Below are 23,811 nucleotides of genomic sequence, written 5' to 3'. Positions count from 1 at the left end.
CTCAATAGTAATTCTGCTCTTGCTCTCTGAAGACCCATTGAAACTAGGTAGCTGAGACTTTAACACTTCAGTCCTTTGAATCTTTTCATAATGAGTGAGGATAGTTACTGTTGCCTTTTGCTAAATGTTACCCAACTTCATCTGGAGTTCAGAGGTATCATTTTGACTATGTAGCCCAGGCTGGCTTCAGTTACCTGTGTGCTGGGATTACAGGCTTACACCATAATACCTAGCTGTCACCCAACTTTATACTCAGTAATTTAGCATCATACCTGTTGGGGATGAAAGAGTGACTAGGTCATTGTCAGAAGAAAAGGATATGTAAGAAAAATTTTTATTTAAAAATGTAAAAATGATCTCCTTTTTAGTGCATAATCTCCCATCTGTTGGGGTGATAAGGTAAGGTCAGCTTTAAGCACAAAGACAGCTACATTGTTCATAGTTACAAACACATAGATTATTTGGGAAGATATAAATAAGTATGTTACCCCATTTTCAACATATAGATTTAAGTTACCCAAAGGAGGCTGGTCACAAGTGTGACTTAAGTTGTGGTTTTAAAAAAAAAAAAAAAAAAAAAAAACATTCATATGTAAGACATAATTTAAATTCTTAGTACAGAGGCTATCCCTTATTTCTCAAGAAGGCTAAGTATGACTCTTCAAAGTGGCTAAAATGAACAGACACAGTCAGTATTAAGTCAGCCGTCCTCAAAAGGCGTGTCCCCTGTCTTGGACAGAACAGTCCTTTGGTAAATGCATTGGCTTTCTTCCTCCTTTCCCTTCCTTCTTTCCCCTTTTCTTTCTGTGGTAGTGATGAAGCCCAGGACCTTACACTCCTGAGCTCTATTCACAGTTTAGAACTCTAGTTTATTAAATAATTTAGAGCATAGCTAGACTTTGAATTTCTGGTGGATAAACTATGCCCCATTAAGGAGATCCCAGTTCAAGTAATTTTGTAAAAATATTTGAATTTCCATAAATGTTTAATTACTGATTCATCATACAAAAGGGTGGTAGCTAAGGAGTTGTGTTAGTGTATGTTTGGTTTTGATTTGGCTAGAAAAAGGAAGAAAATGTCAAGCTGTCGGTTGTGGTTTTCACTTAGTCTTTTTTTTTTTTTTTTTGTAATGAGTTGGTGGTTTGTTTTCTCTATTACTATAGCAATTCCAGCTAGTTTTGAAGAGGCAGAAGATTTGGTTTGCTTTGGTTTTGTTTTTATTTTTGTGGGGTTTTTGTTTTACTTATTTTGTGGGGGTTGGGGCATGTGCATGGAAGTCAGAGAACAACTTGCAAGAATCTGGTCCTCCCTTTTAACCGTGTGGATCCCAGAGATGGAACTTTTGGCCTGCTGAGTTATCTTTCTGGCCCTGGTTTTTGCTCTTTTGTGATGTGTTCTTACTCTATAACTAAATGTTAATATGTTGTCCGGTCTGGCATTGGACTTGGACTGACTCTTCTGTCTGTTTCCTGAGTACTGACCTGCCCATCTACTCCAGGTGATTTGTGCTTTTACATATTCCTTCTTATGGCTTACCCTGTCATTCCCAACATGTTTGAAACTAAACTACTAACTATAAAGTTGGGTGACAGCAAGGTATGATGATGCATGCCTGTAATCCTAGCACAAAGGCAACTGAGGTCAGCCTGAGTTACACAGAGTCCTCCAGTCATTAGATTTTTAAGCATGCTGAGGATCATGTGATAATTAAAATGCAAGCTAGAGGGACTGGAATAGGGCTCAGAGGTTGAAAGCACTGCAGGAGGACCCAGGTTTGATTCCCAGCACCCACTTGGCAGTTCACAATTATCTGTAGTTCCAGAAGATCTGGCACCCTCTAGGCACCAGGCATACACATAATCCACAGGCACACATATAGGCAAAACACCCATACACATAAAATAATAAGAATATGTTTAAATAGTAAAAGCTAAACCAGTGTGTTGTGCCATGTACAGTTAGTGTATATCTGCTGCATTTCATTAGTATGAGGTCAAAGTTACTGTTAACTTTTTAAGAATAAACTGCCTAATTTTGAAGTTTCCAGTAGTAGTAAGATTTTCATTCTGTTCCTGCCTGTGCTGGCTAGTTCTAAGTTAAATTGACAGGAGCTAGAGTAATTTTGGGAAAGGGAACCTCAATAGAGAAATTGGCCTATGGACAAGCTGTGGTGTGTTTTCTTGATTAGCAATTGATGTGAGAGGGCATAGCTCACTGTGGACTGTTGACTCTGGGTGCTGTAAGAAAGCAGAGTGAGTAAGCCAGTGAGCAGCACTCCTCCATGACTTCTGTCCATCAGCTCCTGCCTCCAGGTTCTTGCCCTGATTTCCTTTGATGAGCCACAGTGACATGGAAGTGTAACCTGAAATAAACCCCTTTGTTGACCCCAGGTAGCACCACCTCTTTCTGCTCCCTTCTTGCCCTGCCTTTGTCTGTTCAGAGCTAATCCACTAGGCCTCTGCTTTCCTGAGGCCCCAGCATGCCTCATTCCAATAGAAGTTCCTCATTAGTTCATAGTCTGAAGGAAAATGCCTGTGCTGTGACTACTGATAATTCCACATGAGTATAGCTGAGGAAAATTTTCTTCACAAACAAGAATTCCCAAGATCCATCAATTGGAAACACATGTCTTGTTATATTCTCAATTTCTAACTGTTGTCTTTCCAAGATTTTTATTAAAAAGTACATTAGTATTTTTAAATAATATATTCAACAGAAGAAATGGTTATTTTATTTTATTTTATTATTTGTGTATATCATGGTGCCACAGTACATACATATCAGTTATCTACTGCCATGTGAGTCCCAGAGATTGAAAGCAAGTAATTATACTTAGTGGCAAGTACTGTTAACCTGCTAAGCCATCTCACTGATGGTTGCTTGCTTGGTTAGTTGGTTTTGTTTTGTAGTGCAGAGTGCCAAACCCAGAGCCTTTTGAGTGCTAGGTAATTGCTCTACCCTAAGCTACATCTCCAGTCCTTATTTTTTTGTTTGTTTGTTTTGTTGTTGTTGTTTGAGATAAGTCTCCCTATGTAGGTCAGACTCTTGGAAGTCACTTTACCCGACTAGCCACAAACCCTCCTCCTGAGTGTTTAGATTGCATACAACATGCACTATCACACCCAGCAATAATTCTTGGGTACTTACTTAACAATTCTGCCAGTTTATCTTGAGGAGTGATAAAACCAAAATAATTAGTGTGTGTGTGTGTTCAGTTTTCTGTCAAAATAATACCCTTTTGAAAAAGTAGGTTGTTTCACAGCCATAATCCCAGCAAAAAACGGAGGCAGAAGGTTAGCAAGTTCAAGCCCAGCTTAAGCCATGCAGCAGGACCCTGCCTATAAATTGCTTTGATGTGTGCTGCTACTTTGTAATTGCTTGTGACCATAGTAGTAATTAGTAGTTAGTTGACATTGGAGTTAACTTGACATTCAGGGTTTTGTGCTGAAAGTTCATTCCAAACCCCTTATTCCCCAGTAAAGAACAGTACTGTCACCTCTCTAGGTACTGTAGCCTAGTCACCTGGGCAAGGCACTAAAAGGAAGATAGGAGGGACTAGGAGACAAGGAGGAAATAGGAAGTAGGAAGGAGGAGTCAAGATGGAGAGTCTGAAGAAAGCAGTATGCCGCCGGCTCCCTGGTAAAAGAAATACATAGATCAACAGAAATGGGTTAATAATTAAAGGCAGAGCTAGCCGATAAGAAACAAGTAACCGGGCCAACAGTATTGTATCAAATACAGAGTCTCTGTGTATTATTTGGGGCTGGCGACTTGGTGGCGGAACAAGAGCAGGCGGCAGGCGGAAAAACCATACGCCTTACAAACTAAACTTAATTTTTGCTTCGGCATAGTTGTTGTTTATATGTTTTTATGAGACAGGGTTTCTCTGTGTAGCCTTGACTGTCCTGGATCTGTAGACCAGGCTGGTCTTGAACTCAGAGATCTGCCTGCCTCTGCCTCCCAGGTGCTGGGATCAAAGGTGTACACCACCATGCCTGGTGCTTTGTTTGGCATAGTTTTCACTAATATATCACTTTACAGCTCTTTAAGTAATTTGAAAAAAAATAACATTTAAGCAAAATTTTGTTGTAAAAACTATTTCATCTTATTTACAAACTTGTTTTCCTGGATTGTCTTTCAGCTAGTTTTGTTTTGTTTCATTTGAGATAGGTTCTGACTACTCACTGAATAGCCCCAGATGGCACTCAAACACATGGCAGCTGTCCAGCTTCAGCCTCCAGCTGCTGGATTGCCAACAGTGTCCTTTACCATGCCTGGCCTAGGGCCTGATACTTCGTAGTACTTCATTTTAGTCCTTTCATGATATGTAGGGATACATTTGGGATTTACAGGTTCTCACTATGTAGTACAGACTGACCTGGAACCCACTAGATAGCCCAACCTGTCATCAAACTTCTACCAATCCTCCTGCCTCGGCATCCTGAATGCTAGAATTATACATATGCTAAATGAGATTGAATTTGTCAAACCTGGTGATTGTTCATTTGCCTGTCTTGAGATCTCTGTTACCAAATCACCGAAACCAGGGAGTAAAAGGAAAATGAATAAGCCTTAACTGAAATGTAACAGAAGAAATAGTATAAGAGTTCTTGTAATCTCATCATCTTGGGAATATCAAAGGTCCAAAATCAGGCTTGGCCATATGAAACCCTGTTTGTGATTTTTTTTTTAAGGTATTAATTGGAGATTATTTTTTATGTTTTATTTATTTTTATTTTATGTGTGTAGATGTTTTGCCTTTTTATGCACCACATCAGCAGTTGGATCCCTTGGAACTGGAGTTGCAAGTAGTTGTTTAGCCGCCATGAACTAAACCCAGGTCCTTTGGAAGAATAATGAGTGCTCATAACTGCTGAGCCATTCCTCCATACCCTACAGATAACTTTAAAATTGTTTTGTTGAATTCTTCGTGTGCCAGAGCACATTAGTGAAGATCGTAGAATACCTTCCAAATACCTATCGTAGAATACCTTCCAAATACCTGTTCTTTCACCGTTAGCTTCTGGGGATCCTGCTCAATTTGTCAAACTTTCTCAGTGAACACTTTTTGCCCTCTAAACCCTCTCAACATTACTCTGGGAGATAATCTCTGTCTTTCTTTGTGAGATTAGTTACTGCTTTTATCTATTAATCTAAAGTTCCTTAAGGGCAGAGATGATGTTTTTTTGGTCATCTTTGAGTCACTTTATAAACAAAAACTAGACTTCATGACCACTCTTGGCTATCAGAATGCATTAAATTAATTAATTTAGTGTCCATTCTATAACTCCTTTTGGATGTCTAATTAGCAGCTTTTCTTTTTTGCTTTTATGGTTTCCTTATACATAAGATATTTCAAGTGTTTATAGAAATGGTATAGCTGTAAAGTATAAATAGTGGAAACATTTTAAGTTTATAGCTTTTTTTTTAACTTGCCAGAAGTTTATTCCAAATAAATATGACTCTTTCTTTCCCTGCCTTTTTTAAAATGACACCAGGTATCCGTTACAGCACTGATGTGAGTGTGGATGAAGTGAAAGCCCTGGCTTCTTTAATGACATACAAGTGTGCAGTGGTTGGTAAGTGAGTCTCTGCTGCTGTCTTATAACTCTCTGAAGAAATGTGTTTGTGTGCAAGGTTACTACCTTTTAAAAATAGTACTTTTTATTACTGTTTATTATGATGTGTATATAGAGGTCAGAGACAACACTGTTCAGTTCTCTCCTATTTCCTTTACTTGGATTCCTGGAATCAAACTCAGATGGTCAGGTTTATAAGTACTCTTAATCTGCTGAGCCAACTTATTGGCCCCAAGGTTACTTTTACTATGCTATGAAAAGAATTAACAGAGCCCAGTGTAGTAGCACACACCTTTAATCCAAGGCAGATCTTGGAATACAGGGACAACCTGGTCTACAGAGCTAGATCTAGGACAGCCAAGGCTGTTAACACAAAGAAATCCTGTCTCAAAAAACCAAATATATATATATATACATTTTTTAACAGAACTGTTTTGGGTTTTTGTTTGTTTTTTTGTTTCTAAAGAACCTTTGTTTGGTTTTTTTGTTTGTTTGTTGAGATGGGGGGGGTCTCAACTATATAGCCCTGGCTGGTCTGGAACTCTCTTTATAGGCTAGTCTGGCATCAAATTCACAGAGATCTTCCTGCTTCTGCCTCCCAAATGCTGGGATTAAAGGTGTGTGCCACCAAACCTGGCTTAGCCTTTTTATATTTTTTTCTTTTTAATTTTTGAACACGATTTAATATTTTTCTCCATTCTGAATTACACCAAGATTTTGCTGCTTAGGATCTCTGCAGAGGTTATAGGGAATGTAAACTGATTTCTCTCCTTATTTATATGGATGCATATATAGAATATATCAAAATAGATGGGTGCACATATTAGTATGTAACATAATATATATCACCAAGGAAAACACCTTGACTAAGGAAATACAAAAGTTTGTCATCTTTACACACTTAAACAGTAAAATTTTTATAAAAGGTAACTGGATTTTCTTTAAACATAGATCTTTGTTTTAAATGTTTATCCAATACTCCATAAATAAGATCAAAACATAGTAGAAGGGAAACAAATACAGTATTCTCTTAGAAATAGTACTGATTAAATCTAATTAACACCTGGCTAGCATGATAATATCTGTTCAGAGCTTTCATTTCAAGTATAATATCTTTGTTTTCTTGTGATGCTGATACTTGAACCCAGGGCATTTGCTGTTAGACATGCACTCTACTAGCTAAGCTACAGCTTCAGCCCTGGATATATTTCTGGAATTTTCTAGAATTAAAAGAGTCATGCATGTTTGTAATAGAGGTTGGGTATTCCTAACCTGAAGTGCTTCAGAATCTAAAACTATATGAACACCCAAGTTGATGCTCCCAGTAGAAAGCTGCATACCTGATCTTGTGCAGTGGACTGTTATCAAAATGTAGGCATTAGTAAAATGCCCTACCCCATTACCTATACTCTACATGCAGATGAAACATAAATTCACAGTTAGAGTTGGATCCCATCCTCAAGATACCTAATTGTGTATGTGTATATGAAAAATCTAAAATGCAAGAAATAAACACTTGAGATGAGGACTCCTCCTCTGTATTGGACAGTGCTTTTTGTTTTTATACTTTTTAAGCTTTATATGGAACCACATCTTTCAGTCTTCTCTTTCAGATGTGCCATTTGGAGGTGCTAAAGCAGGTGTTAAGATCAACCCCAAGAACTATACAGTAAGTATCCAAGGGATCTTTACATACACAGAGCCTAAAATTGGGTTCTGCGTGCCAATGAGATTAATTGTTTCCATTGCTTTCCTGAAGGGAAACAAATAACTATTTAACTACTAATAATCTTGTTTATCCTGTTAGTTCCAAGTTAATTAAAACTGTTTGATAGTGTGGTTAACATAGACTAAATTAATGATCTGTATACAAACACAATAACTGATTTTATTCCCTCTGAAATTAACCTTTCAATGACTTCCTTGAGCATCCTATTACCCACACTTAGATGTGGCTTATTTAAGAATCCCATACCAGCTGGATGGTGGTAGCACAGACCTTTTATCTTAGCACTAGGGAGGCAGAGGTGGTCTACAAGGCAAGTTCCAGAACAGCCAGGGCTACACAGAGAAAGTGTCCAAAAAAAAGAAAAAAGAAAAAAATAAAAGGAAGGGGGAGAGGGAGGGAGGGAAGGAAGGAGTCTACACCTGTGCTCTCAGATGTGCCTTTTGTTTGTACCTTTCTGTTATTCCTCAGTGCCTATACTTAAAAACCCCAACTCTGTTTCTGTTTCACTCTTTACATGAGATTTCTGTTTGTTTGTTTGGTTGGGTTTTTTGTTGTTGTTGTTGTTGTTTGTTTTGTTTTTTGTTTTTGGTGTTTTGGAGTTTTTTTTTTTCTTCTTGAGACTGAGACTCACTGTGTAGCCAGATTGACCACCTGAGACCCAGGATTACAGTCAGGAGTCATCACACCCTTATTAAAACTTAACATGTAAATGAAAATACAGGTATGGTCCTGGGGTCTATTTAGATATAATTGTTTTGTGTATATATAAAAGACAGAAACAGAAGGAAGAAAGGGTTTGGGGGTGATAACATTTTGAAACCCTGACTGACGTGGTTCATACTATATATACTCTAGGATGGCTTCAAACTCAGTAATATTTCTTTTACCTCCCAGGTACTGGGATTGCAGGATACACAGTCATGTTCTGATTTACATCGTTTTTCTTTTTTGTTTTTAGACAAAGTCTCCCTAGACAGCCTATATCTGTCTCTAGATCCTTATGCCTCATTGTTCCCAGTGCTGGGGTTACAAGCATTACACTTGCAAGTACAGGTGGATCTCTCTAAGTTCACAGCCAATAGAGACTGTATAGCAAGTTCAGCCGTCAGGGTTGACTCTCGCATAGTAAAACTCTCTCAAAAATAATTCAGTCATGTCTTCTCTCCAAATGCACACACATGTACACACACAACGGGATTGAAGATTGGACTGAGGCTCTGATCCTCACATACAAGGCAAATGCTCTACCAATAAGATGTACCTCCCCATCCCTGAGGAAGGGTTTCTTAATGTTGCCTTAAACTCTTTATAGTCCAGGCAGGCCTTTTAAAGTCGGTTTTTCATACTAGGATTATTGACACTGGTTTTTTTAACCAATCTAAGATACATGAGTTCAAAGTCTGCCTAGGCTGCTAGTCCTGTCTCCAAAAAAAAAAAAAAAGAACCAAAACAATTAATAATAACAGTGCCTGCTCTACAAGTTGGACTATGTGGTAGATGAGGGATGTGAAACTGTTGTTTACGTAGAAAACATGAGAAAAATCCTCTCCATTTTGATTTTTGTATCAAAATGTTTTTCATTGTTTTCTTTTTTCTCTTCTTTCTCTGCAGGATAATGAATTAGAAAAGATCACACGGAGGTTCACTATGGAGCTGGCAAAGAAGGGGTTTATTGGTATGTATTGCTCTATGAGTTTTCTGTATAAAGTGAAAACACCTGAAAAGTAATGGTCTTAAATTAAACACTTGCCTTTGTAAAGTGCCCGGTATAGTTGGCTTTTCCCTTCCAGAAACCACATTTCATTATAGACCTCATAGACTTATCTTGGCTGTTTTGACACATCTTCAATAGGTAAGTCCATGTTCTCACTGTGCAGTGTGGGACAAGGACACCAAGGAGAGATTTTTCCTTTGTTTATGTTCTTTTCTGAAATATGAAAAAGGACATGACTACTAAATACTAGATTTATAACAATATTTTTAACACGTGAAAAAAATGTTTTTTTGGGTTTTTTTTTAATAGCCATCCAGTTTTTTCCTGAAGCAATAAAAATCTGATGTCATTTGAAGCCAGTGTTGGTTTTTGTTTGTTTGTTTTTATACGCATTAGCTGTTGACTGGGAACTGATGTACTTACTCACTGTTCCATGTGTCCTCAAGTTAGTTCTAGGAGCTTTTATGAAGCATGCTAAATTCCTAAGGGTACTTCCATTCGCTTGATATTTTTTATTGCCTTGTGTTTGTGTTGATATGTTCTTTGTGATGTGTACATGTTATTTACTCTTTGATTTCTAAGCAATTTGTCTTACATTTCTTACTCTAGAAGGTTTCTGGTTCATTTAAATAAGTATGGTTACTCAGTAAGATGTTGAAGGGAAACTGGCTGAAGGGTGCCGCACTCGTAACTCAGCTTCCCTCCCTTGTGTTTTCCTTCCACATTTCCTGTACCAGTGACAAGTTCCTATGAAATTAAGCTATATTTTGAAACTTGTCCTGTTTTTAGGAAATAAGGTATAAAATAAGTGAATTGATACAGAATTGAATATATGAGAGGTAGAATGATATAAGATTTGATCTAAAATTTTTATAGAGTTCTTGACAGCCCTCATATGAACACTATTAGGAATTTTACTTGGGCCTCGTTGCACAGGAACATTTTGCTAACAAAAATTAATGAGCACTCATGCCTACATGGATGCTTTCTGATTTCAAGATGGTGAATTGAAATCATGTCTCAGCCTGGCCATGGCCTTCCTGGTCATTGAAATAGCATGTTTCCTCTTAACCTAAAATCTTAATTATATTTTCACATCCTTGTATATTTTAGATTTCATTCAGTCATAGCTATTGCTGTCTACAGTGTTTACCAGCTTAGTGTGACAGTTCCAAAAGTAAAAGGTGACTCGTTGGAACTCTGAAAGAAGACAAACCTTAAATATGAATAATTTGGCCACATGGCTTATAGAGGGCATACTTTCAAAGCTTATCTGTCACTTTCTCACTTCCCTTTCTGCAAAGTTCTCCATTGTGACTCAGACTTGAGTCTGACTTCTTCCCCTGTTAATTTTGTGAGTATACAATCAGCTTGTCAAGTTCCATGGGGTATAGGTGGGGTGGGGATAGAGGAGGAGAGCTAAGATTTTGATAGACATTGTATTGTAGACCATTTGGGGGGGGGATGCCATTTTTACCATATTGAGTCTTGCAGTCCATGAACATGGACAGCTGTTTGTTGAGCATCTTACTTCTTCAAGCATTGCTTGACACTGTCTTAGTACTTACTAGAGATAGCTACATAGTCTCTTTAATGCTGTTATAAGGCATATTGATTTACTGGGTTGCTAAGGACTTGTTTTTGTTTTTTGAGAATAGTTAGTAGTTTCTGTAATCAAGCCCTCATGGGTAAGATGTTACATATTTAGTACAGCGTTGTCCCTGTACAAAAGGAAATAAATGATGTTTAACATTTGCAGACGAAATGTGGCTGTTTATTTCTGTACAGTGTCAACTTAATAAACTTGGATATTGTTTTCACAGTTTGTGATTACTCTATGTTCAAACGGTAATAAAATAATGCCAGCTTCACAGAATACATTGGGAAAAAACCCTCCATTTTCAGATTCTTGGGAAAGCTTGGAAATGTTCATTCTTAGTGTATGCTTAGATAGTAACTATCAACTGTAATTTTGCCTTGAAGGTTCCTCATAGCTCTGTCTTTCTTTATTGCCCTTGTGTCTCCATACACCAACATTACCATGGTTTCGGCTCTTCCTTTAAATCAAACAAAGTGGATTTAAGGAATTTATTTGTATTGCAGGAATTACTTGTGATCTGTACATCCCCATAGATTGATTTTGTGTGAGTTAGGAACCTCATGAACCTAGTAGGAAACCTGCCTTGCCTTTAGCCAGTCTAGGCTAGTTTTTTAAATGGTCTTTTTCCTTGCTTCCCTTGTGAAATTTGTGAAATAGCTTATCAGTCAATATTCATATCTTTTTTTCAAAATGTCTTCCTGATTTACAAACTGCTTCCCTCAGACTTACCAGTTCATATTGCTATTTGAAGCAAGAAATGTTGCTGAAAACTAGGATAATACTCCATAGATATTTCTAAACAGATTCAATAGCAATTTCTCCTTTGTAATTTACCTGTAAGATTACAGGTAAACAAGGTTGTACTGACCTATAACCTGAGTATGTCATATGGGAAGTAAGCAAAGCGGACAAGAGGATGAGGCTAGAACATCAGCCCTTCGGGTAGAAGCCCTGTATGGAAAACAGGCTTATAGAGGTTAAACTTCCTTAGATTTAAAGATGCCTAAAAACAAAGGCAAGGCTGTGGAGTGACAGATTAGGTGGGGTCATAAAATTTGAACCTTGACTTAAAGGTTTTCTTGTGCCAGTCTTGTATCCATGATATCATAATTTGTTCAGAAAATTAGATATCATAATTTGTTCAGGAATAGCTTTAGTGTATGAAGAGATTTGATAATTTGAGCATTTTTAGTGAAAATAATGTACAATACAATTCAAGCAGCATATTGTAAAAAGTTATAATGCTTAAATCCAAGAATATAGTAAACAAGTTCTAAGCTGTAGACATATATAGGCAGACATGCGCAGGGAGGGTAGAATGAGAAGGAAGAAGGGCAAGAATTTTATGTAAATGAGAGCATACATAGCTATATGAAACCTGCCTTTTCTACATGGGGGATTTGGTGTAATAATTCCAAGTCATTTACATGGATTAAAAAATAAACTTTTTAATGACTAGTGTAGCAACATCATATCATGCTTAATTGGCATCTTAAGTAATTTTTGTCTTTTGGTTAGGAGAGTGTTGCTGTGTAGCTCTCCCTTTACAGTTGGAGTGAGCATCACTGAGTGTGTTGCTCAGTGAGTTGAGCATATCCAGCTGTGTCAGAAGCAGCAGTGGCACTGTCACACCTGTGGGCCAGTGTCTGTTGTTCTCATATTTATTTTAATTTACTGTGCTCTGGGGAGCTAAAAGCTAAGCTCAAACCCTTTATATCTGTAAGTCGTTGGCTGGTAAATCAAGCAGAAGTGTTCCATGTATGAAAGTGTCACAGGCTTTATAAACTTCCTTCAGCAGTATCTACCCCTTCTTCTACTTAGTGAGAAGACCTAAGCCAGCAGGGCGCTAAGCTGTTTCATACACATCTACTCAGTAAAATGATAGCTTAGAGAACTGATGTTGAGAGACCAAACATTTGCAAGTGTCAAACCCTGAAGTCACAGGAATAACTTATATCTGTTGTCTGCAGGTAACTTCCAGATACAACCCAGTAAATTTCAATGGAAAAAATAGCTACATGACATTATGTATACAAGTTTCATAGAGAAGAGGCATTTATTGAGTACTTTTGTGACTTCGGTTTGTTGCCAAAAATGAGATGTAAAGTTTTCTAGCCACAGTGACATTGTTCTCTTAGAGAATTGCAAGACCTTTATGTTTAGGATAAGTTATCTTAAAAACTGGCATACTGCCCTTTCCCTGTGCTCCCAGGTCCTGGCATTGATGTGCCTGCCCCAGACATGAGCACGGGTGAGCGGGAGATGTCCTGGATCGCTGACACCTATGCCAGCACCATAGGACACTATGTGAGTATCCATGGAAATGCAAGGCTTTGTGATTGATGACCACAAAAAGTAACAGCCCATCTGACTTAATGAGAAGTTGCTAATTTCTGGGTTCATCTCCCTTCTAATCATAAACTTGACATGCATATTACTTTGTCCTCTCTCTAGTCTGAAACTGTAAGCATAGTGAGCACGAATTGGCTTTTGTTTACATGCTGCACTATAGTGGGCACTGAGGCCAGGCCTTCCCAACCAGGGCGGCTCACTTGCTGAGTCACTAGTTGGTACTCTCAGTTCTGCCTTCCCATCACAGTGCTTTCACTCAAAGAGCATGAGCTCAGGTGCAGAAATGGTGTGATGTAAAGGTAGATTGGGACTCTGAAGAAGGCATATTTGAACTGAACCTTGAAAATATGGTTGAATCTCAACATCTGGAGATTTGGGGGCTAAGAGGAAGAGAAGCAGAGCTGATGTGAAGGTAAGACATGCATATGCAAAGGTCATGGAAGAGGTAAGTGAACCAAATTCAAGCCCTAGTGTGTGAGTTTTTCTTGATAGTAAAGAGACTTTGCTGTGACTCATCCTTCAGGAAGAGTAGCTGTCCATGTGACCCCAACCCCTGTCTCATGAATCCAGGGCTGGAGAGAATAACTTGTACCTGAAATCTATGAAACCTTTGGAAATGAAACAATCATAAACTAAAAGGAGAAGTATTTGTTTATTTTTGAGAGAGAAAGAGAACACAAGAACATGAAGTTGGGTGGGTGGCTTAGGAAAAAGGGAATTTTTCGAAACATGCGTGTACTAAGTAGAAGTCAGGTGTGCACTACAACTGGCATGTGTGAGTTGTCAAAGCTATGAAAAAGGAAAGTGGGGCCAAGGCAAAGCCTTTGGAAATATTGGGAATGTTCTGAGCTCTGAAGGATGAGGACCCGTAGGAGAAAGAAGTATCAGAAAGTCCTGAAGACAAGGAGACTTGAAAGGCAGGGGCAGGTGCTGTAGCCGGTCAGTAAGAGAGGGCCCCTGCCACACTGTCACCCTGAGAAAGAAGCTGTGGCAAGCTCTCTTCAGCAGGGTTTCACTCTGTACATAGCAGGAGGTGGGATTGTTGAGGGCTGGATAGAGGATCTCAGACCACAGGAGGTCATGAAAAGAGGGCAATGGGACATTAAGTAATCGTCCAGCTAAGAAAAGTGGCATTGGAGAGAAGCAAAGGGACAGCTTTGGACAGCTTTGGAGATGATCCATAGTCATTGGTGCGAGAGGTAGCCCATGTAAGAGAAACACAGTCCTTTGTGGGAGTAAAAGCCGGAATAGTCAGGGTTGTCTTTCCAGGGCCCAAAGGTAGACACATTTCCTGAAGCAAAGCAGTGTTGTGCAGTGCTTAGAGCACAGGCAGGCCCTCTGAATTCTAGTCTTGCCTCCTTGACCCACCAGCTTCATGAGCTGGGAATCTCTGCTTTAGCTTCCTCATATGTAAAGTAACAACAGAATCTTAAGACTGTTAGAAGGACTACGTAGAATAATGTACTTTTAGAATAGTCCACAACCCTTAGTAAAGTACAAAAAAAAAAGTATTACAGCATGTGAGTTGTACCCATCTATGAAATGTTAGGTTTGACTACCACTCTACCTCCTTCATAGCTCCTTTTTTTTTTTTTTTTTTTTTTTAAGAAGCAGTATCTGCTGTGTAGCCCACTTTAGACTGAAACTTAGAGTTGTCCTCTTGCTTGAGCTCTCCAAGAGGTGGCATGCAAGCTTCACTGTCACGCCTGGCTTGCATGCCACCTCATGCTAAGAAAGTGCTGAATATGCTGTCTTGCTCTTGAGCTGGGCTCTGCACTGACCACTGACCTCTGTGAGCTGATTGGTAGTGCAGTTAATCATAGCTCCTTCACAGTTGTGGCATGAGGAACCTTTATGAGACTCTGCCAAATAAGCCTTGGGTGGCCTGGGCTGGTAAAAGCCATCCCATCTTTAACTGATAGGAAATCTGTAAAGTCCCAGATGAAGGTAAAGAAGCCATCATTATGGTCATCCAGCCCTACTGACTAGTGTTGGGGGACTTGATTCCTACCCCCTGGATTCCAAGACCAGTGGGCACGCTGGGGAGTCATCTGGCACCAGGCCTGACCTCACACAGCATTTCCTTCAGTCCCAGCATTTGCATTTCCACAATTTAGAACTGTCTGGCACCAACTTTGCAATTCTGTATCCATGGTGTTAATTATTCATGAAAGAGCACTGTGGGAAAACTGCTAATTCTGAGGGCTTTACTAGACTACCTTCTTTTCAGAGTTGCTTTCATTCTTTTTGTTGGTAACTGTACAATATTGCAAGTCCAAGTTCTCTGTAAAAAAATATATAAAGAAGTAAAGGTCAGGTGACCTGGCGGGAATTCAGTGCTTCATTGTAAGGCATAATAAATTCATTTAAAGCAAGCATGCTTTTGCTCCTGTTTTAAAATTCTCCTTTATCTTCTGTTAGTCTTCTGGGCATGGTCATACTGCCTCTCATTTCTTCTGTTCCGTGATCAATGTGTCTGTTCCACGGTGTTCTGCTTGCTGTGTTTATAATGTGCAGTGCTTCGGAAGGAAAACCCTCTCAAACCCATTTTTTTTCTCCTTTCGTGTGTGCATATGTATGTGTGACCCAAGGTCAACAATGTCTTCCGAAGTTGCTCTCCTCCTTTTTTGAGATAGAATTTTGTTGAACCTGGAGCTCACTGATTTGGCTATCGTGGTTAGCCTGTTAGCCCCAGGGATATTCATGCTTGCAAAGCAGTGCTTTACCAACTAAGCCATCTATGCCCAGGCCCTAGAGACCCCATTTTACTATCTATGCCTCTTTGTAAAGAAAAAGACGCCTTAATTGAAAGAAGGTAAAAAGGTAGGTAAGATGGACATCACCCTCCATCCACTTTGCAGATCTGTTAGTGCTACCAAAGGTACAATCTTCTGCATCCTGCCCATGAACACCATTTGAAATTTTTATTTTGAATGTTATCTGCTGCAGTTCCCTCCTTATTTGAGCCAGGGTTTCCCTGTGTAGCCCTGGGTGGTCTGGAGCTCTCTATGTAGGCCAGGCTGGCCTTGAACTCACAGATCTTCCTGCCTCAGCTTCCCAACACAAGTGCTGACTACATGCATGTACTACTAGTCCCAGCCAAAGTTTTTTGGGTTTTTTTTGTTTTGTTTTGTTTTGTTTTGTTTTTAATGACATATTAAATTTCAAAATTCGTTTGGCAGAATATAACATAGTATCTTTCCATTCAAGAAAATTGCATTGCCTTTTCTGGTTCTGGGGTTTGGGGGTTTTGGAGTTTTGTTTTGACAAGTAGAATGTGCACCCTGACTTACTATGGCTTAGGTTTTCAGTGAAGAAGTATAGCTTCAAGCTGAATCATAGCTACACACTTAGGATATCATTATTTGTGCATATCACTATATTCCTAAATTGTTTTCGCTCTGTGAAAAATACTCAACCTTACTAGATTCCTAAGAACAGAAAGTTGGAAAAGGCCCCTCCCTGTTGGTGAATTTGAACTTTACATGACTCACTCATACTCAGAGATTTGTACAAGCTTGTAGAGTCTGTGTTTTTATAAACAGAGTGAACTTGAGCTTCTCCTGCCTCAGCAAATGCTAGGGTTACAGGCAGTGCCATGACACCAACTTGTACATACTCTTACTAAAAATATGTTTAGCTAATGAGAATACACCTTGTTGTATTGGTTTGATCATAGAAACAGGACTTAGTACCCTGTGTGGTGGCACATGCCTATAATCCCAGGACTCAGAAGGTTGAGACAAGGATCACAAGTTCAAGGTCAGTGACCTGTCTCAAAAGAGGTCTAATTCTTCCTTTAAATTGGGACTCCTTCCCTCTCAAAGGATATTATTATTTATTTATTTATTTATTATTATTTACATGGTATCAAGGGTTGAACCTCAAGCCTCATGCTAGACAAGCACTTTACTCATGAGCTATATCTCTGGCCCTCTCTTACAGGATATCAATGCACATGCCTGTGTTACTGGTAAACCAATCAGTCAAGGAGGTATCCATGGGCGCATCTCTGCTACTGGCCGTGGTGTTTTCCATGGAATTGAAAACTTCATCAATGAAGCTTCTTACATGAGCATTTTAGGAATGACACCAGGGTTTGGTGATAAGACATTTGTTGTTCAGGTAATTTGGGGGGTTGGTTTTGTTCTGCTACTTACATTTGTTTGTTTGATTATGTGGGAGGACACACGATTCAGGGGACATTGGAGGTCAGAGCAGGAGTCCATTCTTCCACCCAGATAATTCCAAGAATTAAATTCAGGTTGTCAGGCTTGGGCACACATGCTTTACTCATTCATCCATCTCACCAGCCCCCAGATTTTGTTTTCTTAATAACTCATTCGTACACATTAAAATTTTAAAGGTTTCTCTTCTGTGGTATTAAAATTAGATTCTTCAAGAATTTGTTAGATTTTAGAATGATTTTAGACTGAAACATCTTTTTTTCTTAACCTTGATGTGATTCATAGAAACACTTCTTTTGTCCCTATTCAAGAATAAAATTGCATTCAGAAGGGGGAAAGGCCTTAACTGTAAAGCCATTTTAGTGTCAGAAATACTTTCACATTGACCTACATTTGTTCCTGTGTCAGCAAGTAGTTCACTTAGAAGTTTAGGCTTAGCATTACCTTAAAATAGAAGCATACCTTTATATATACAGCCATAAGACTACTAGGCTCTGACTGCGTTGGTGTGGGCTGTCCCCACTGCCATTTCTTTATATTGCTAACTAAACTCCTAGGCCTCAGTCTCATAGATAACAGAAGGTTGGGTTTCAGATTCTTGATCACAGGAATTTGTCACTGAAGAGGCCATTCATTCAGTACATTGCTTCTCTTTTTTAATATATTTACTTATTTTGTGTGTATTGTGTGGCTGTTTGTGTGCCACCGTGCACATAGAGGGGACTTATGGTGGTTGGTTCTCTCCTTTCACTGTACAGGGTTAGAACTGATGTCACAGAGTTACACATGGTGGCAAGCACCTTTGCCATAAGGCATTTACTGGCCCTGGACATTGATGCTTTTAGTGAAAGGATTTTGAAAATTGCTTCTAAACTATCAGAGTATAGATTTTTGTTGGTCAAAATTGACTCATAGTATCTGCATCAAGTGTGTCTTGCATAATTCTTCTTCACAGGGATTTGGTAATGTGGGCCTACACTCTATGAGGTATTTACATCGTTTTGGTGCTAAATGTGTTGGTGTTGGTGAATCTGATGGGAGCATATGGAATCCAGATGGTATTGACCCAAAGGAACTGGAAGATTTCAAGTTGGTATGTTATTCTGGTACCTGGGCAGTCTTTAGAATTTTTTGCTTTGTTGTTGTTGTGTTCATGTGCTGTGGCATTCAATTGGAGGTCAGAAGACACCCTGCAGGAGTCTGCTGTCTCCTTCCACTATAGGAGTTCCAGGGTTCAAATTCAGGTCATTGCTTGATGACAAGTACCATGCCATCTCACCAGCCCTAAAAATATTAATAACAACATTTTCTATTCTGGGGGTGAGGCATGTACCACCTCATCATCAGGCTGAGTGGCAGGAACCTTGAGTATTCTTTCTTCTCCCTTTGGTTTTATGTTTGAGTGGTAGGATTGGGGATTTGTATTCAAGCTTAGGTTGATCACCTTGCCTCTTCCTGTGTGGTAGGTTTTTTGTTTGTTTGTTTGTTTGTTTTTTTTTTAAAGACATGGTCTTACTATGTGATGTGTGGTTGGTTGGCCTTATATTCCCTGGGAGCTCAACCGGTTTCAAACTCATAGTGGTCCCTTTGACCCAGCATCCCAAATGCAGTGATTATAGGCCCCATGAGCCCCAAACCTGGTTCTCAAAGAGCTCTTAATAAATAGATTTTGTATAATAGGCACTGAAGATAGCATTTAAACTGTGTTGCAGCCATTAATTCTAATTTTCAATCAATTGCAGCAACATGGATCAATTCTGGGCTTCCCCAAAGCAAAGGTCTATGAAGGAAGCATCTTGGAGGCTGACTGTGACATCCTAATCCCTGCAGCCAGTGAGAAGCAGTTGACCAAATCCAATGCACCCAGAGTCAAAGCCAAGGTAAAACCATTGTGAAAACAAATCAGCATCACTGGTGTGGAATGACTTTAGGAATGTCATAAGAAGTCTGGTCCAGAGCTGGAGAGATAAGCACTGACTGCTTTTCCAGAGGACCTGGTTCAATTCCCAGCACCTACATAGCAATTAGCCACTGTCTGTTCATGGGAGATGTCATTCTGTATATGTTTCTCAAACTGGCTAATGAATAAAGCACTGTTGGCCAATAGGAAAGCTAGATAGGTGGGACTAGAAGACGAGGAGGAAAGAGGAAGGAGTAAAGGGGTCAAAATGGAGAATCTGGAGAGAGCTGGACATCAGCCGGCTCTCCGAGGGTAAGAGGAGACCACCTGAAAATATATAGATTAGCAGAAATGGGTTAATACTTAAGACAGAGCTAGCCGATAAAAAAACTAGTACCTGGCCAACAACATTATATCAAATACAGAGTCTCAGTATGTTAATTGGGGCTGGCTCGGTGGCAGGACAAGACCAGCAGCAGCGGGAGGAAAACCCTACTCCTTACAGTCTGTAACTCCAATATCTGACATCCTCACAAAGGCATACATATAGGCAAAAAAACAATGCACATAAAATTAAAATAAAGAAATGTTTTTAAAAAGTCTGATCAGTGATTTTGTTTGAGTCATAAAATTATTCCACCGTTACCACTTTCAACACATATTTAAGAAAATTAGAGAAACAAAATAAAATAAAATTGTATACACTTTGTAGAGCAATTTAATTTTAGCTGAAAATATGTTCTTCCTTATATAGCTCCTTACACATCTCTTTCCCATGAGGGTGTTCCCGGCATCTGGGCATGTCTTAATTCTCTTGCAGATCATTGCCGAAGGAGCCAATGGACCGACCACTCCAGAGGCTGATAAGATCTTCTTGGAAAGGAACATCATGGTTATTCCGGTAGGGCACCTGTGTTCCCCGGGTTTTGTATGTTCTGGAAATCATTTCTTTTGTTAGCAGCTGGCAGGAGAGAGGATCCACTGGTGTCACAAGCTGTAGTAAATTCTTAATCTTTACTTTTAAGAAAATGGCAACAAGGCTGAAGCCTGGATCTCAGTGGTAGGGCCTTTGCAAGAGCAAGATTACACATGAAGTTAAAGGTTCAATTTCCAGTACCTCAAGAAACAATTGAGAGGGGGGTGTGGGGGCAGGATTGGAAGCAAGGTTAGTATAATATGCCAGTCATTTTTCTCTTAGTCCTGACCGTTTTCTTCAGTTGTAATGAGTATAAGTAACCCTCAAAATCTAGTTAGGTTCAATGTATACTGAGCTAGAAATACAATTCTAAATTCAATGCTTAAGTTTTGTCACCCAGTTCCTAACTTTCTGTATTTTGAATGTCTCTTCCTGCTTTACTGAAAAAAGAAAGGGCTAAAGAGATGGCACAGCCATACAGAGCTCTTGCAAGTTCAAAGCCTCATTATGGAATGGCTCACAATGTGCCTGTACCCCAGCTCCAGAGCTCTGACACACTCTTCTGCTCTATAGACACTCACATACCCACATGCACCAACTCTTTTTCCTGCTACTACAAAGAAGAACATATATTCAGAGTTTGGGGTGAAAATAGAGAGGTTATTGACTTAATGGACTCTGAAGAGCCACTTTGTAGAAAGCATGTGTTTTAAATAAATAAATAAGTAAGTAAGTAAAACTTGTCAGGCAGTAATGGTACATGCCTTTAGTCCCTGCACTTGGGAGGCAGAGGCAGGTGGATCTCTGTGAGTTCGAGGCCAGCCTGGTCTACAAGAGCTAGTTCCATCCAGGACAGGATCCAAAGCTACACAAAGAAACCCTGTCTTAGAGAGAGAAGGGGGAGAAAGAAAAAAAAAAAAACCTCGCTTAACTGAAATAGGCTGCCTTAAGATGGTGGCAAAGGTAATGCTGTCTTCTGGTGAGGCACCATCAATCCAAAGCAGCACTTTAATCTGGGATCATAGTAATAAGCTAACTATCACCAAAGTCATCCAGTGCTCTCTAAGATACATTTGCGGTGTTTGATGGTCTTAGTTAGGGTTGCTATTGTTGTGGTGAAACACAGTGACCAAAACAACACTTCCACATCAAAGGAAGCCAGGGCAGGATCCTGAAGGCAGGAGCTGATGCAAAGGACATGGAGGGTGCTGCTTGCTGGCCCCCCTGGCTTGCCCAGCCTTATTTCTTATAGAACCTAGGACCACCAACCCAGAGGTGGGTCTCACTCACAATGGGCCCTCTCACATTACTAAGAAAATGCCTACAGTAGCAGTTCTTAACCTTTGGGTTACAACTCCTTTGGCAAACTTCTATCTCCAAAAGTGTTTACATTACAGTTCATAAACAGTAACAAATTATAGGTATGAAGTAGCAACGAAAATAGTTTTTGTGGTTGGAGGTCACCAACATAAGAAACTGTATTAAAAGGATACAATGTTAGGAAGGTTGAGAACCACTGCTCTATGGGCTTGCATACAGCTGGATCTTGTGGAAGCATTTTCTTAATTGAGGTTCCCTCCTCAGATTACTTTAACTTGTGTCAAGTTGGCATAAAACTAGCCAGCACAGATGCTTAGTCCATGTTGGTATTGAAATTGAGTTCCTGAACCTGACAACATGGTGAAGCAGCTAAAGGTACTGAGCGCCAAGCCTAGCATTTATTTTTTTTTTTTTTTAATGTTTTCCATGTCACATTTTGTATATAGGATCTCTACTTGAATGCTGGAGGAGTGACAGTGTCTTACTTTGAGTGGCTGAAGAATCTAAACCATGTCAGCTATGGCCGATTGACCTTCAAATATGAAAGGGATTCTAACTACCACTTGCTCAGTGAGTTCTTATTATCTTGTTTGTATCTCCATATATTGTCCTTTGGGCCAAAGAAAGAGCTGAGAAAGCATACACACTTAGGAGACCTTTCCCTGATAAGCCTAGAGACCTTTGCCTAAGAACAGAGAAGTTTTTCTGTCTCCTGGTTTATAGAACAAAAGGACATGTTTTTTTGTAATGTCTTTTTCCCCAAATATAATCTATAAATTAATGACACTGTAAAAAGTTTTTTTAAACCTGAACTCTACCATTGATCTTATTTGTTCCCATCTCTAGTTGCTCTCAGAAAAATCTTAGCTAACATTTATGAAAATGTTATAATGAAACCCATTCTTTTATTCACTAACAAAGAAGTGCTACCTAGTGTGGAAACCCCCTTTTGAGTCCTCTGGTAAGAGTTTTCATTTGACCAGAGTAAACTCAACTCTTAAGAATTTCTCACCCAGCTGAAATAAAAGCAAGACCTCCAACTGTGTTCCTGTGTTCCTGCCACTCTGAGAATGTTCCTCTCTGTCCTTTTCTGTCCCTCAAAATTTCTTTTTAACAGAGCCAAGGGAAGAAAACCCTTGTGGTGGGTGTTATGGAAACAGAGCCATGACCTAAATTCACATTTCTCTATAGGAATTTGGCAGGCTTCTCCTTGCTGAGTATTTAATAATTACCCCTTCTATGTCATTAGGATTAAAGATTTCTAAAACATTAGTTTTGGGGCTGCATATATATACTTTAAGTTCTACATTTATTTTCTCCCTCTATTAACAGTGTCTTGTCTTGATGTCTTGGCTTTTTGCAGTGTCTGTTCAAGAGAGTTTAGAGAGAAAATTTGGAAAGCATGGTGGAACTATTCCTGTGGTCCCTACAGCAGAGTTCCAGGACAGGATATCGGTGAGTGTGGTAACACCAGAGTGGCATTGTACACATACTCCCTGCCCTGGCTTTCAGACTGGGTAGATTAAATGGATATTATCAAAGGATATTAACCATAATTATATTATGTGATTATACTTCATCATCCCATTCTTAAAATAATTGCAAATAAGTAATTCTGCTTTTGGTACTTAATGATTCAACATAATCATGAAGGCTTACCATACTTTTTTGTTTGTTTGTTTTTTGAGACAGGGTTTCTCTGTATTGCTTTGGAGGCTGTCCTGGAACTAGCTCTGTGGACCAGGCTGGACTCAAACTCATAGAAATCCACCTGCCTCTGCCTCCCAAGTGCTAGAATTAAAGGCATATGCCACCACACTTAATTTTTTTAAAGAAATCCCTCCAAGAAACAAATTAGATAGAAGAGCCTATAGAAACAGAAAGCTCTTAGATCCTTTAGTGCTGGACTGCTAAGTACACAGCGGATCTCCCCAGAGCTGCTGTCTGCTTTAGCCATAACCTCTGTATCTGGTGGTCCTACTCACCTGGAGGGTGGGCAGTGTGCCAGGATAGCACCTCTGTTGGAATACCTTGAGTGGAGGATACTAATCTGATGACTTGCCTGCCTCAGGCTTCTTTGTTTTAATCATGATCTTATTTCATGAGTTTTTGTTGCTGTCCAATACTAAACTGTGTTTGGAAAATGTGATTTGTCTAGCTTTGCTAGTATACACTGGTAGAGTACAGAAATTATATATGTCTTTCCTGTAGTGCTACAATGGCAGTTTAATCCTTGGTATTCTAGAGACATGAAGCATATTGTGTTGTGTTGTTATTAAGTTATTGCTCTTTTTCCTCACAGGGTGCCTCTGAGAAAGACATTGTGCACTCTGGTTTGGCCTACACCATGGAGAGATCTGCCAGGGTATGTATACAGATGATAGCTGCCTTTGTGTTAATAATGTGAAACACAAATAACCATGTTACCCTAGCAGGCAGGTTCTATTTTGTGATGTAATTACCTGGTCCCCACTTATGCACAACAGAGTATGTACTGTTTTATCCTCAGTTGAT

At 39.3% G+C, this 23,811-nt stretch overlaps 1 protein-coding gene across 1 annotated transcript in view; it reads left to right on the top strand.

The window, feature by feature from the left end:
• Positions 1-23,811, top strand: part of Glud1 (glutamate dehydrogenase 1) — a 33,372-nt gene that overhangs the window by 6,989 nt on the left and 2,572 nt on the right. The window contains exons 2-12 of the mRNA XM_051206881.1: positions 5,499-5,579; positions 7,193-7,248; positions 8,920-8,983; positions 12,835-12,929; positions 16,920-17,099; positions 18,117-18,254; positions 18,904-19,041; positions 19,882-19,962; positions 21,744-21,867; positions 22,661-22,752; positions 23,600-23,662. Coding sequence (XP_051062838.1) covers positions 5,499-5,579; positions 7,193-7,248; positions 8,920-8,983; positions 12,835-12,929; positions 16,920-17,099; positions 18,117-18,254; positions 18,904-19,041; positions 19,882-19,962; positions 21,744-21,867; positions 22,661-22,752; positions 23,600-23,662 — 1,112 coding nt within the window. The remainder of the gene's footprint in view (positions 1-5,498; positions 5,580-7,192; positions 7,249-8,919; positions 8,984-12,834; positions 12,930-16,919; positions 17,100-18,116; positions 18,255-18,903; positions 19,042-19,881; positions 19,963-21,743; positions 21,868-22,660; positions 22,753-23,599; positions 23,663-23,811) is intronic.

This window comes from Phodopus roborovskii, unplaced genomic scaffold (genome assembly GCF_943737965.1).
Source record: "Phodopus roborovskii unplaced genomic scaffold, PHOROB, whole genome shotgun sequence".
In the NCBI taxonomy this organism is placed as follows: domain Eukaryota; kingdom Metazoa; phylum Chordata; class Mammalia; order Rodentia; family Cricetidae; genus Phodopus; species Phodopus roborovskii.
This window is presented reverse-complemented; position numbering and strand designations above follow the sequence as displayed.